Source organism: Microtus oregoni, unplaced genomic scaffold (assembly GCF_018167655.1).
Source record: "Microtus oregoni isolate MIOR12 unplaced genomic scaffold, Mior012 000020F_ref0000438, whole genome shotgun sequence".
NCBI lineage: Eukaryota > Metazoa > Chordata > Mammalia > Rodentia > Cricetidae > Microtus > Microtus oregoni.
This window is the reverse complement of record NW_024543079.1, coordinates 8,225,409-8,239,987: the sequence shown is the minus strand read 5'-3', so window position 1 is coordinate 8,239,987 and position 14,579 is coordinate 8,225,409. Positions and strand designations below refer to the sequence as shown.

Genomic DNA, 14,579 nt, shown 5'->3' with positions numbered 1-14,579 from the left:
CCATTTACCCCATAACTCTCAGAAGTGACTTCCGTTGGAATTACCAGGTTGTCCCCTCACAGCTACCTCCGTTCTCTGTAGCATCTTCTACAGATAAAGACTTCTCCTCGTTTCTCCTATCATCTCTTTGCTTTGCTAACCTGCACTTCCTCTCCAAACCTCTGCCTGTAGACTGTTAATCATGATCAGTTTGGGAACCTCAGCCCCTCACTCTCTGCTTTGTTCCTATTCTTTTTCTAGTCTTAATTGCCCCACCCCATAGTCTCCTTGCCACCCCCAGAGGACGGTTCCAAACAGCCCTCTTGCCTAAATTCTACTTCTCTATTCCTGAGGTTGCCTGGGAAATTTTTACTTGGGAATTCTACCAGCTTCCTCAGACTAAATATATCTATAGTCATATTTATCTTCTTTGCTCACAACCATTTCTCCCTCCCCCAGATGTTTCTCTTTCCAGTATAAGCCACTCTCCCTCCTCTTCAAGGTTCATTTACGGATTAAGTACAATTTCCCTTTAGTATTGAGAAAAATAAGACTCTGAGTTCAGAAACATTCTCAAGGCTGCACAATAACTAAGATAAGACTTGAACCCAGTACTGCATGAATCCGAAATCTCCTTCTCATTCTATCACAACAGCTGCGTAGTGTTACATACACACATCTTTGAAAATGCAATTCAGACCAATGCAAATGTTAATTTCTCCAGAATTGGTAAATCTAACTCTAATTCCACTGGCAGGTATAACCATCCACGTTAATGTTCCTATACTATGTGCATATACCCAATTTTCAACTGTTATTTCATTATTTGTCCACGCTGATCTCTCAGATAGACAAAAGCACCACAAGGGTCCTTGCTATTTTTTCCATCCATTCTAACTGGAATGCAGTGTGCATGATCAATGCGTGTTTGCGGAATGAATGAACAGGTGAGGTAAGTGTACTAGGACCTTTGGTAGTAGAAGTGGAGGACACTGGTCCCTATGTGAATGATGGTGATAGTATTATCTTCTGTGCCCACAGCATGGCACTAACTGAGCAGAATGGGTGGGGAAGCCACCTTCTGATTCCATCTCCACCTGTGGAAGTTTCAGCGGAAGGCAATCGAGATGCAGGCTTTCTCACAAGGCTGTGTTTGCCAAGGGTAAGGGAAGACCTGGTTTACTAAGTCCTGGCATTCTGAGCTCTACTGCTATTTTTATGCAGGCTGAATATGTGATAAGTTCTCATATTCCTCTCTGAACCTCATTTTCCAAATCCAGAGAGGCATACTGGGAATATAGGAGTATTTTAGTGGTTTTCCAACTTTTTATCAACAAGGATCTATTCTATAAAGTTTCTCTCCTGTACCCCCATGTTTTGCAAAGCACTGATTTAGTAACAAAATCACTATATTTAGTAAGGGTAAAAAGCCAGCAGCCATCTTTAACCGTGAATGTGTGAACTGCTGAGGTGGCAAAACTAACGTGGAATGCCAAACAGGGAATTTCAGTTTGAAGCCAAGACCCCGGATGTTTCTGTCATCCTCCAGGCTGGATTTGGACCAAGTCTACCTGGCATAGTGGAAAGAGCTACTGGACTCTTCTATCCCTTGAGCCCCAAAGACTGCTTCCCTGAAGAAGTGCAAAGGGACCCAGAAGTTCTTGTGATCTGTGATTCTGTCTTACCTTCCCTCCTTCTGGAACTGAGGTGCTGCTCGTTAGAAACTGACACTCACAAGGGAGACCTCGCCCCTCACATCTCCAAGGGTATGAGGGCGAAACCAGGATGACAGAAACGGAATAGACACGAACAAGGACAGCGCGTTTGCAAACGTAAAAGCATCCATACAAAATAAAAGCTTCTGGACTACAGATGACTAGACAGAAGTGGATATGAGAGGCCAACAGACAATCAACCAGTTGGTGCAGGAGGAAACGCATGCTACAGCCTCTCTTACAGAGCACAAAGCAGTTAACACCGGCTCGATACTTACAAGTAATAGGAGTAGGAATAAGCATTTCTTCTATATATTGATGGGCAGTCAGATGAAGGAAATGTCCAAAAGGGGGGAAAAAGAAAAGACAAACAAAGAAGAATTAGGTTTATATGAAATCATGAATCTCAGAAATGCATATCATTTTAGTAACCCTAAGCTCAAAGAGATGCAGCATCTGCTTACACGTCAGCTACTATTAGTGGCGGAAGAAGTGAGAGGGCCCTCACCTCTGACAGAGGCTCCTCACCTCCTGCAGAGGAAGCCAAGGTTCTTGTGGCTGTCTGCACTGTTTGAAAGTTCTTCCTTGTGGGTAGCTAAAACAAACTTCCTTATAATGATGGACTTATGAAAGTCTGGGGTAGCTTTCTGTGGCCTCCTAAAAATAGACTACCAAACTTTCATATTCCATGTTCCTAGAATCCAAGCAACTACAGACACAGCAGCACTTGTCATCTCAACTATTCCACAGAAGATCATGTTCACATCAACTCTGTAAGAGGGCTTGCATGCCCGATACAGGGAAACAACCAGACAGCATCATTGCCAGCTCTTCAGGCACCCACATTTCCAGGCTCATGTGTAGTATCTAGCCCCCAGTAATGAGTCATGGATGAACCTGGGCGACAAATAAAATGTAGTAAGATTGTGTTCTTGGATTTCTAACCTGGGTATTAGAAAAAAGAAGCTCTGTGGTTCCTTTGTGCTGGACCTCTCTGTTAGATGCCTGAATGTCTGTGTAAGTAATTCAACTTCCCCAAAGCTGCCATGCCGGAGAGATCACACAGAGAAGCCCCGAGATTACAAAAAGGGAAAGAAACGACCAAGTATTTTCCAGTCCTTCCAGCCCAAGCTAGAGTTCCAACAAGTTATCTCAGCTGAGACCCTGAGTATCACAGAACAAATACGTTTCCTTCATGCCCTACGCAAAGTGAAGATCTAGGCAGAGTACAAAAATAGTAATTCTTCACATCATCAGGTTTTTTGAGAAGGAAGAATCATAACCCAAGGTGTCAACAGATCCCAACTTGAATAAACTCTGCCTTTATGTTCTCATCTACAGCTAATGATTTCCCAACTGTATTCCAGGATTCCAGGAGGTCTTCAGAGTGGCCAGAGGGAGGGAGGATATGAAAGGGGGTCTTCTGGTCTTCTGCTACTCACCAGAGCCAGGGCACCTCGGTTTGTGTCAATTTTGTACCATCTAACATTTCACATGGCTAAGCTTCCTTTTCGAAGCTTAAATAATCACTGCCTTCAGGATTTTCCTAATGTTCCCACTAGCTCTCGGCTTCTAGGCATTCACAAACCTTTATGTATGTCCATTGTATTCCCCTTGCTGTAACTTATCTTATGCTGTAAGAAAATAAATAGGGATGTTTTTATTTCACATCCGTTTTCTCTACACTGACAATAATACACGATGCATTTGAGGATTGGGAAAGAATGCTAAGAAATTCAGGTTCCCAAATATCCTCCTGAATGAGCAAGAATCATTCCGTTTATTCTTGAATGATTTGATTAATTGTAATTATTATCCTTTTTTTTATCATAGGAAGACTCAGTCTTTAGAACCATAGAGGTGTGAACACATATTCAGACCGCAAAGGTGTGAACACCTATTCTGAGCTCAGGATTTCTACCTTTCAAGTTAGAAATAGCAGAAGCCCCCAAGGCAGGGTTAGCAAAGCCCAACCAAATAACCCTAAAAGTCCAGAAGAAAGGTGAGTAGTAAGAAAACATACAGAAACCATGCTTGCTTGGTAGGCTGAGCTGGGGGAAATGAACCCCAGCATAACAAGACCCTGTGACCCCCAGCCCCCAGCCAAACTGTTCAGGATCCTGGACCAAATGAATAATGACCCTGGAGAACGAAAGGGAAAGACTCAGATCTGTGATGGACAGAAACTAGATAAACTCATGCGAGTTGTGAAATCCCCATCCGCTAGCCATACAGGTTGCCACTGCTTCATCTTCTCCATCCCCTATGGCTGGGGCAGTGTCAGAAAATGCTGTTCTTGAGAGGCAGGAAGCTCAGGATCCAAAGATTTCTTGTTATGATTTGACCATCTCCTTGGAAGCTTATGGTGTGACTTGAACCCCCAACTCATATGCTGTCGCTATCAGAGGTTTTCTGGGGGTGACTGAGACCAGCGAAGAGCATCAGGGTTGGGGGGGGGGGTAGAAGGTCATGACGGACCTAGTGGCTTTATGAGAAGAGGGAGACATACTCAGTCTGCCTGCTGGATGGCGTCCTCCCACCCTGTGGTGGATGCAGCAAGAAGGCCCTTTGCAGAAGTTGAGCAGATGCTGGCAGCATGCCATCGCATTACCCAGAACGATACAAAATAGGTAATTTTTTTTAAAGTTACCCTGTCTCAGGTACTTTGTTACAGCAATAGAATTGGATTAAACATTTTACGTATTTTCGACAACAGGAGAAGAGGCGAGTGTTCTAATTTCAGCTCTTTCGCTTGCTCACTGTGTCATTTTAGACAAGCAGACCCACCCCCAAACATGTTTCCTGATCCATGTATTCAGTTGTTGCTACATATGATAGACACTTCAAAAAGCTTTGGGTCCTGGAACTACAGGAAGGTCGAGTATGCCAGTACCATCATTTACAGATGCATGTTCTGGAACAAGTAATTAAATAGCCCCTTGTTCCAATTCCTCTGTCTCAGACATTGGAAACAAAGACTACCTATTCCCAAGAATAACCGTGGCTATATGGCAATTTACATTAGATGACTTTATTTAAATTATATCCAAATATGATATGACATAATATACATTTTTCAAAATTACATTAATCTAAATTAACATTAGTCAGTATTAATCTATATTTGGAATATGCTAAGAATAGATGAAAGGTAGATTATGTCTCACCCCATATACAAATATAAAAAAATTGCTGCTTCTTTCTTACATCATTAGGACAATGTTCATTCTTTGGTGTAGTGATATTTTGTTTGTGCTTTAACAAATAACTTGCCTGAAGATCAGAGTAAAGAGCTAAGCTGCAAGAGGCCAGGGAGCGGTGGCACACATCTTTAATCCCAGGAAACAGAGGCAAAGGGATCTCTGCTAGTTCAAAGCCACCCTGGGCTATACAAGATGGAATCTATCTAAAAGAGAAACAGAGCTCACACACCTTTAATCCCAGCACTAGGGAGGTGGAGACAGGAGTGATATGGCTGGGCGGAGAGAGGAATATAAGGTGGAGGAGACAGGAGCTTAGTACAGTCTGAGGAGGCAGCAGTCAGAAGCAGTCAGTCTGAGCATGCAGTCAGAGGATGCAGTCTGGGTACAGGATTGCTCTTCTGGTCTGAGAATTTGGTAGAGGTAAAAGGTCTCTCTAGTGGCTGGCTGCTCTGCTTCTCTGATCTCTCGGCTTTCAGCCCCTAATACCTGACTCCAGGCTTTTATTTAATGAGACCAATTAGAATTCATCTAAACTTTGGAGAACAGTGAAAATAGTTATCAATAATAATAAAATGAAATAAAATATATAAGTACACTTATTAGGTACCAACACTGTTTTATGCCCTTATCACAGATTAGCTTGTGTGTTTCCTTACAGCTATCCAAAGAAATAGACACTATCATCTTAGCTTTATAGGAGAATAATCTGAAGCAAATGGGGATGAAGATGACAAACCAGTATCTCAATTTGAAGGCATCACCTCTCCAAAGGTCATGTTCTTAACCACTGTGTAGACAAAACAGGGTACCAGACATGGGCCAATCATGATGATGCCCCATGCCTCAGCTCTTTGAATTTTCTCAAAAATGTAGACATTGTTACTATTACTGTTAACCAAGGAACCCAAGGCTCTAAGAGGATATTTCTCACTAGATCAAAGATTTTGAGCACCTGTGGAGAAGTTGGAACACTTCTGTCCTGAGCTGAGCTTTCTCTCTATTGGCAGCTGCTTCCTCATAGGCAGAAGGTGTTGTTCAGTATTCTGATTCTCTGAATTTTCTGTTTTCAACATTCAAGGTTCACCTCCTCTGAGGCCACCTCCCGCCAACAACATGCTTACTTCTTCCCATTTAAACACAGATTGCCTGTTTTCTGAGTTGTCTCGGAGGTCACCAAAACTAGTGCTGTCTCTGAGCTGTCGTCAATGAAACTCCAAGAATGGCAGTGATCAGCGGTTTTCTAATAATGGGCAATCTTTCCTCAACCAAGCCAGAAAGTTACAGATATCTGCTCTGTGACCACAACACAGTTTACATGTGTGTATTCTCTAAACCTTGAAGAAGATTTACTGAAGGTCTGAATTTACAAGGATACAGTGATATTGCAGATAACAGATTGCCTGAAACCAAAAATCCTGAACACAAAGACAGCTGTGCTTAGGAAGGGGAAAAAAACAATATCCCAAACTTAATAAATCACATACTACAGAATCGCCTTTTGGCTGGCTGACAACACTGACTTCAGGTAGGGTTTCTCTTTGCTCTATATCATTTTAACAGTGCTAACTTGTCTATGTAATCACACATTTGGTCATTTACCCATCTGTCTAGCCCCTAAACTTATCCATCCATCCATCCATCTATCCATCCATCCATCCATCCATCCATCCACCTAACAATTCTACCCTTGAAATTAACCCTCCCATTCATCTGATCATCTACTCACTTAGCCCTCCATCCATCCAACGACACATTCATTATCCACTCAAGCATCATTTAATTATTAATTAGAAAACTTTCCTGAGAGTCTACTAATATACCTGTCTCTGCCAAGTACTATAGATAGACAAACGAGATTCTGATCCAGACCACCTGGTCTAATATGAAAGCCAGGCAAGAAAATTACAGAGGAGACAATAATGATAGCTTCCACTTAAATAGAAGACAATCACGTATGTCCCAGATACTAGTGTAAGGCCATTGCAGGAGAGTGGGCAGGGGGATTGTAAGATTGTAAGGAGGCAGATGACTGGAAGGAAACAGTAGACACAGCAAGGCAGCTGCAAATATGATTGCACAGCCGATGATGCAGCATGCACAAGACACATGAAAGCTCAAGCCAGTCATAATCCCAGGGTGCAGAGAGAAGGCGGGTACAAAGTCCAAGACCTAGCTAAGGAGCTGTTTGCAGTTGATACATGTGGGAGGAAAGTCGGTCTTCTTTAAGGCTATAGTTCCTGATGGGGTTAACATACTCCCATAGAAGGACACACATCCAAGGATATATGAGCGGTATCAACTACACTTGATGTGTTTGTTTTTAAAGGGAATATAAAGTTGGATAGGTGGGGAAGGAGTTTTGGATGTGTGAGGAGTGGAGGGTAGGATGAATGTGGTCAAAATACATTGAGTGAAATTCCCTAAGAATAAAAAGTGAAAATAAAAAGTAAAAAAAAAAGCTACTTTTTAAACAATAAGGCATATATCAGCTAAACCAGATATTATTCTAAGTGAATCAGGTGGACAGCCTCATTTGATCATCACACTAGCCCTATGAGACATTATTAGCCTTATTTTATAGACAAAGAAAAAGAGGACCAAAGAAGTGACGCAGAGTTACACAGTGGGTATGTGGAGTGGCTGCTGGGTATTAGTATCTGGGAGTCTGCCTTCAAGAGTCCATGTTCCCAAGTGTTGAGTTATATTTTCTTCCATAGTGAGAGTTGGAATATGACAATGGACAGATGTGTGACCATACTGCTGGGTGTGGGAAGAGAAGGCAGACAAGGTAGAGCGGAATCTGCCATGTGTGGATTGAGGTACAGAGAAGCCAGGCTGTGAGTAGCATTTTTCAGGTACATGAAACTCTTCTATGAACTGAGTGGTTGGGGAGTGAAGTGAAAATGTCATGATATTGCCAAGGAATTTTGTCTCCATCCCAAGGTCACAGGGGAAACCCACAAAGCCATATGGACAGATACTTATTCTAGATGAATGATCCTCAGAGCAGGGTAAAGAGAACTCAGAAAGGGAAAGGGACAGTGGCCACAGAAGACAGAACAAGAGTCAAGACAAGAGACATGGGGGGCTTTCTTCACAATCATCTGGGGAGGGAAATAAGCGGTAACGTGAAGGGTGATTAAGACACAAAATCTACAGGTGACTTAAGTGTGAGCAGCTGGAAAGAGGCTTCCAAGCTTCCAGAGTGGGTAGCTGCTCAATACAACATAAATAGAAAGGCGTGTGCGTGTGTGCGTGTGTGCGTGTGTGTGTGTGTGTGTGTGTGTGTGTTGGTTCCTTCTCTGAGCCTGTGATAAGAAGTCATTTGGTGTGAGGTGGGTATAAGGTGGCACATTTCATCTGTTTTTTTTCCTACCTCAATGACCCTTTTAAAATTATGCCACACAATTTAGCATCTCAATTTAGTGTGGCCCGTTTTATATGTCATCCAGGTTAGATAGTATTATTTAAGAGTGAAACACAGTACTGTCACAGAGACATGTGATTTGGGGCAATTTTCTAACACTCTTTGTGTTTTAGTTGTCTGACATACAGGATGTGTGTGTGTATGTGTGTGTGTGTGTGCGCGCGCGCGCATGCGCGCGTGTATAATTATATGTATACATATGTACGTAAACACACTATAACCCAATAGTATGTCTTGTAATAGCTGGTCCAGGGGGACTTAGGCTTTCTGATTGTCTCACTCTTTTATTTTTTATTTAGCTTTTCTTTCTAAACAATATGGTATCTGATGGCACAGACTGTGAATTTTTTTTTTATTAAGAAAAGAACAGACTGTGAATTTTTTAAAGTGTCCTCTAGACTAACCTCATATATCTTAGGACTTGCTCTACCATTGATGCTGGGTGCTCACATTTTTATTTATATTCTGAAGAATGATACACTTGTTAAAAGATAGTGCTAGCCCTCATCTGTTTTAAATTCACTGGGATATTCCACTCAGTTTGTGTTTGTTTGTTTGTTGTAGGAAATTTCCAGGCTCTGCAAGGCATGTTTAACTCAAGGAAGAATCAGGATACATAGCTGGTAATATAGTAGAGTTGATAAAGTGTCAACACAGGTGACAATGGTGAATCAGAACATAAAATGGAGCTTCACAGAGGACATCCATATAGTAGGGCCATGAAATGGTTACTGGAGAGGAGATCATAATTTGACCTTTATATAGGCGATGAAAAAGCACAGGCATTGATCAGGAGTGAAGCTCACAAATACAACTACAGGAGTCAGGGTGATGTGAGGGGCCCTGAAAAACCACAGTGAGCATGGGGGCAGAACTTCATGAAACAGTTTTCCAAAGGAGGTGAACCTGTGCATTTCTCTCACCCCACCCCATGAGCCACTGAGGCTTTAGACAACAGGCTAGAGAGAATGCACTGAAATTTGAAACATTATTCTGGGTACTGTTGAAGGATAGGTTGACGTGATAATAGTAAGAGGAGCTAGTGAGGAGACACACACATTACAGGTCTACCCTCTACCCTGGGAAGAGCCAAGGACAGCATGACACCTGACCATCAAAATGCAAAGATGTAGGCTTAGAAGAATTCATGGTGATAAGTCCTCATGTGCTTGATAAAAAAAAAAGTGTGCCTATCAATGAGCTGGAGATACAAGATTGGGAACTGGTTGGCAGATAGACAATGATTTCTATGTTGACTCTGAAAAAGCCCAGTGGCTGTCCAAGTGTATATGATACAGTGAGAGAAGCCTGAAGTAGAAGCCCCTTACCATCATGGGCCACTTCCATCTCCAGATCAGTAAAACAATCGCCACTAGGTTATGTGGTGATGAAGATGCAGAGGAAAACTATTGCAGGCAACAGAGGGGCTGCATGCAAGGGACCATCACTGGGCCATTCTACTGGGCCTGGAATGTAGGAAGATGGTGCCAGGACATCACACTGGGAGTCATATTTGGAAGAATGTGGGGGTAAAAGTTTGACAGTGATAAGAATCTTATAGGCAAAGAAATAGGTCAAAATATTTCACCTGGAGAAACTTGAGTCCAAAATTAGAGTATAGCAAAATCAAGAGCAGGAAAGTGATATCCAAACCAGAACCTCTATGATTTGTTTGTTTTTTGGTAATCTTGCAAGATTGCTGAAAACTAGCATTTTGGGCTCTGGAATCACAGTCTGGATTTATTTCTACACTTATCCCAGCACCTTGGCCAACTCATATAACCCTTTTGAACTCCACTTCCTATTTATAAAAACAAAACAACAGCAGAATGGAATCCTCAACAGATCCAGGCAATTATGACCATCGGAAGAGTGACAATCAGGGCACCCAGGAGTCTAAGCAGGGAATGAAGAAACTGGGTCAGTGTGTGAGTGTCATTTGCAGAGTTGCTGGTAGCACTTTGGTGACAATTTTGGAACGAGTTTGGTACAGTGTACAATGAATGTTCCTGTTGGCATCAGACATTCTGATTCCTTACATAGGTATATGGAACAAAGTCTGACTAGTCCCCATTAAATTTGGCGGCAACACAAAACGAACTCCATGTATTTTGTTTTTGTGGGATTTTTGTTTAGTTTAGACATGTTTTTTTCTTGTTTTTGTTTGCTTGTTTTGATTCTCATTTTTGTGGTAAGGAAGCCTGCCTTCAAGAACCTGCTTGGTTTCCTGTTCTGACTGCCCTCAACGACGGGCTGTAACCTGTAGACTAAGTTGATTTTGGTTAGACTGTTCTTTATCACAGAGACTGAAAGGAAAGTATAACAAACTCCATTCTCAGACTCCAGGAAGCAAATTCCAAAGCAACACGACACTGAACTACGTGAAACGTGGGTGCATATGCGTGGCCTAGAGGTTTTTATATGGGAATGGCTAATGACAGCTTCCACCATCAAGATGTTCCCAGTTAAGGCACAAAAACATGGAATTTCTATCTTACTCTGCCCTGAAAATATCCAGAGCTCTATGGTATCAGGCTAAGGGACAATGTAGGCTGCCTCACAACCTCTTGCTTGCCTATTTCTTCAGAGGGGACAGTCTAAAGACTCCAAAATAAGAAAATAAAGGGGAAATGAACTCCAGACTGCAGAGAGGAGTTGGCACTGAGGGCTTCTCATTGTCGGGAGTTCAGAACATAAACAGTATGTATTATTGCATAATGGCATGGTATGTGTCTTGTAACATCCATTCTGGAACAGTCTGAAGTCTAGATACAACTGGTGGATCCTGAAGCAAAAGAGAAACTAAGGATGGATGTTTTGCAGTGAGCATGGCTAAAACCACGCTGGAAATCAAGTGTATCAGGGAAGGGTTCAGGGTTTAGAGTCTACTTTTCATGACACCCAGATTATGCACAGGTTCACAATCAAAAATGAATGGTTAAGAGTGATTCAAAAATAATTCTAAATTTTAATTGCAGTGTTTTGGAAACCATAAAAAGTCTTATTTAAGCCTCCATTGACATCACTAATTGACTTTTATCTCTAGAGACCCTCCTCTGCATTATAAAACAAGTACAAGGAAAGAATAAAAACCATTCAACCCATTTTTTTGTCAATTTTTCCTTCCTATTTCCCTTTCTATTTTCTTGAGTCATCTAAATGTAAATTAATTTCTCCATAAAGTCCTTCCTTTTATTCTTTGCACTTCAAGTACATTCTCTGCCTGCTTTCCCATTCTGTTACTAAAGAGAAACCCTAGCAAGAAGACAGATTTTTTTTTTTTTTTTTGTAGAGTAAGAAGAGAGCTTCACCAGCCCGTTAGTAACAGATTGGATTGAATTATGTCCCCATATTTATTCAACGGGCTGGATTCAGAAGAATTCCACAGAAAGAATGAGTTCACTGTGGTGGCCTTCATTGTCCTCGAGGCATCTCTAGACATGGGAAAACATGGTTAGGAGAAAGAAGCAGGCCTGTGCTTAATTTCTTTCCTCCCCCACCTTACCTTTCATCTCCTCCTCCCCCCCCACTCCTTTTTAGCCCCCATCCTCCCTTCACACCATCTGCGCATTATTCCTATCAACCAGCAGAAACATGTCCATAGACTGCATATGCAAGAACAGATCACATCCCCAAGCTGTGCATTGCCATGGGGTCTAAATTTTGCTTTGGGAAATAAATGGTGATCATGTGACACCTGTTGGTTGTGTCTGACAGTTTTGTAGACATGAGAGGTGATAAAGATACCCCTGGGAGAGGTTAAACCACACGGAAGGCTCACTCTCTGTGTACCCTCACCCTAGATACCCCCGGGAGAGGTTAAACCACACGGGAGGCTCACTCTCTGTGTACCCTCACCCTAGATACCCCCGGGAGAGGTTAAACCACACGGAAGGCTCACTCTCTGTGTACCCTCACCCTAGATACCCCCGAGAGAGGTTAAACCACATGGGAGGCTCACTCTCTGTGTACTCTCACCCTAGATACCCCCGGGAGAGGTTAAACCACACGGAAGGCTCACTCTCCGTGTACCCTCACCCTAGATACCCCCGGGAGAGGTTAAACCACACGGGAGGCTCACTCTCTGTGTACCCTCACCCTAGATACCCCCGGGAGAGGTTAAACGACATGGGAGGCTCACTCTCTGTGTACCCTCACCCTAGATACCCCCGGGAGAGGTTAAACCACACGGAAGGCTCACTCTCCGTGTACCCTCACCCTAGATACCCCCGGGAGAGGTTAAACCACACGGGAGGCTCACTCTCTGTGTACCCTCACCCTAGATACCCCCGGGAGAGGTTAAACGACATGGGAGGCTCACTCTCCGTGTACCCTCACCCTAGATACCCCCGGGAGAGGTTAAACCACACGGGAGGCTCACTCTCCGTGTACCCTCACCCTAGAAGCAGAAAGCCATCCCTTTCCTCCCTCCCGGAAAATCACACATTTCAGAAATAGCTGCTGAGAAGGAAGTGATTTTTTTTTCTCACAAGCTCACAGTCGATGGTGACGTAGGTTAAGCCAGGCTTTAGAAAGAGCAAAATTGGAAGAACATATCTGACTTACAAATTGGTGGCAAAGAATCAGAAAATTTCACGATATTCAATTTCATTTAATTGGCTGCTTTTTCCATGTAGACAGTCCCAGGCTCACCTCTGCCTCTGCCACACCTGCAAGGCTAATAGACCTGTCTGTGATCTTATATGTACAATATGCTCACCACTCCCAGAGAACTCAAAGTGCATGTTCTGCTTCAAATAATAGTGGCTGATTGGCTAGTCCCCGGGACATACAGTATGGTCATGTTTAATCAATGATAATGGGATTACAAGGAACGGCTCCCTTTAGCTCTCTGAAGCCCCTGTGTTCACACTGATAACATAAAATCTTCCTTTCACTCTATTTTTTTCCAATGAGAAAATTAATAACTGGTTGGAAACCTTAACTCTTATGCCATTCCATTGGTTACTTGAGAAGAGAAACAGTAGCATTAGATAAAATATATAAATAAAAGGCCAAGTCCCTGAAAGAAGATATCCTGGTAAGGAAGAAGACTGGCAGAATCAAAGCTTTTCCCATGAGAGAGAGAGAGATCAACAAGGACAACTGGTGGTTTCATGGATGGGAAAAGACTAGCTGCACACATAATGACAGCACTAGCATTTCTGAGTCATCAGTGACTAAAAATAAGGACATTGTTTTTCAATTTTCTTCCTCACTGGTACTCATGTGACTCCTTGAGTAGACCTAGTGGTGTCTTTGGGGGTATTTAGTTTCTTTATTCTGGTGGAAAATAAGTTCCAAAGTGTCTTTCAACTTGAAGATGGTAGAAATTCCCTGGTCCTTCTCATTACTGTTTTTCTGAACTTCACAGCTAACCAAATCCAGAGCTCCAGTGTCAGGTGTAACTTTAAAGACTAATTTTGTAAACTGGAAAGATGGGGTTGCATTCTGGAAAGATGGGGTTGTAGAAGATGTTACTATAATATGGCTGATGCCTTCTTAGGTTTGGCTGGAAACTAGGAAGATGGAGGCTGTGACTGGAGTCCATCAGTGAAACTTGGAAATGAAGTTTGCCAATACGGTGAAAGGTAAAGGCCAAACAGTGATGGTCGGGTATCCAATTTTGAGTAATATTCAACGATCATTAATGATAATGCTTGCTCCTACCCATGCTTTGCATTTTCCTACTACTTTCTTTGAATTCTTTGTATTATCTTCAAACCTGTGACTATATATTAAGCAGAGGATGAGTATGGGAGGTTGAACCTTGGCAATAAAGGGTATTGGTACCCTTGCTTTCATCAGTAATGTGATTTACATACAACATAAGAAAACTGTATTAGTTGCCCATAGGTGCCCAGGGAAACATTCTGATAAAAGATAATACATGGTAATAACTGGCTGGGAAGATTTGGTGAGACATGGCAAAGGAAGGAGTCTCATGCAGGAGAATTTCTGAAGTCTCATTCCTTTGGAGGCTTTGAGGCAACAGGAGAGGCTGCTCTTGACTGGTGGATGTTGGGGAAATGCAGGAAAGAAAAGGTGAAGCATCATCTGTGCTCCTGGAGCTCCCCAACCATCTTGAGGGTGTCACAAACCATCCACAGTAGTTAATTCCAAGAAGACTTACTTAATCATAACCAGACTCCATGGCACAACAATGAAGCAATAGGAATCTCTGGCCACCTAAAAAGCTGGCCTTCTCAAAGACACTTGTCAAGGAGGCAACATATATCTCTCAAACAATCACAC

The 14,579-nt window shown here is 42.5% G+C and overlaps 1 protein-coding gene across 13 annotated transcripts in view; it reads right to left on the bottom strand.

Moving 5' to 3' along the window:
* The window catches only part of Ptprt (protein tyrosine phosphatase receptor type T), a 1,081,821-nt gene that overhangs the window by 153,960 nt on the left and 913,282 nt on the right, over positions 1-14,579 (bottom strand). For 8 of the 13 annotated variants that reach the window (XR_005976047.1, XM_041670836.1, XM_041670844.1 and 5 more), the window contains exon 15: positions 1,973-2,002. The exons of 3 other annotated variants lie outside the window; for them this stretch is intronic. Coding sequence is in view for 9 of the 10 variants with exons in the window: in XM_041670836.1 (XP_041526770.1) it covers positions 1,973-2,002 (30 nt within the window). In the remaining variant the exon portion in view is untranslated. The remainder of the gene's footprint in view (positions 1-1,972; positions 2,003-14,579) is intronic. 2 more of the 13 variants (XM_041670838.1, XM_041670841.1) reach the window with 1 other exon arrangement.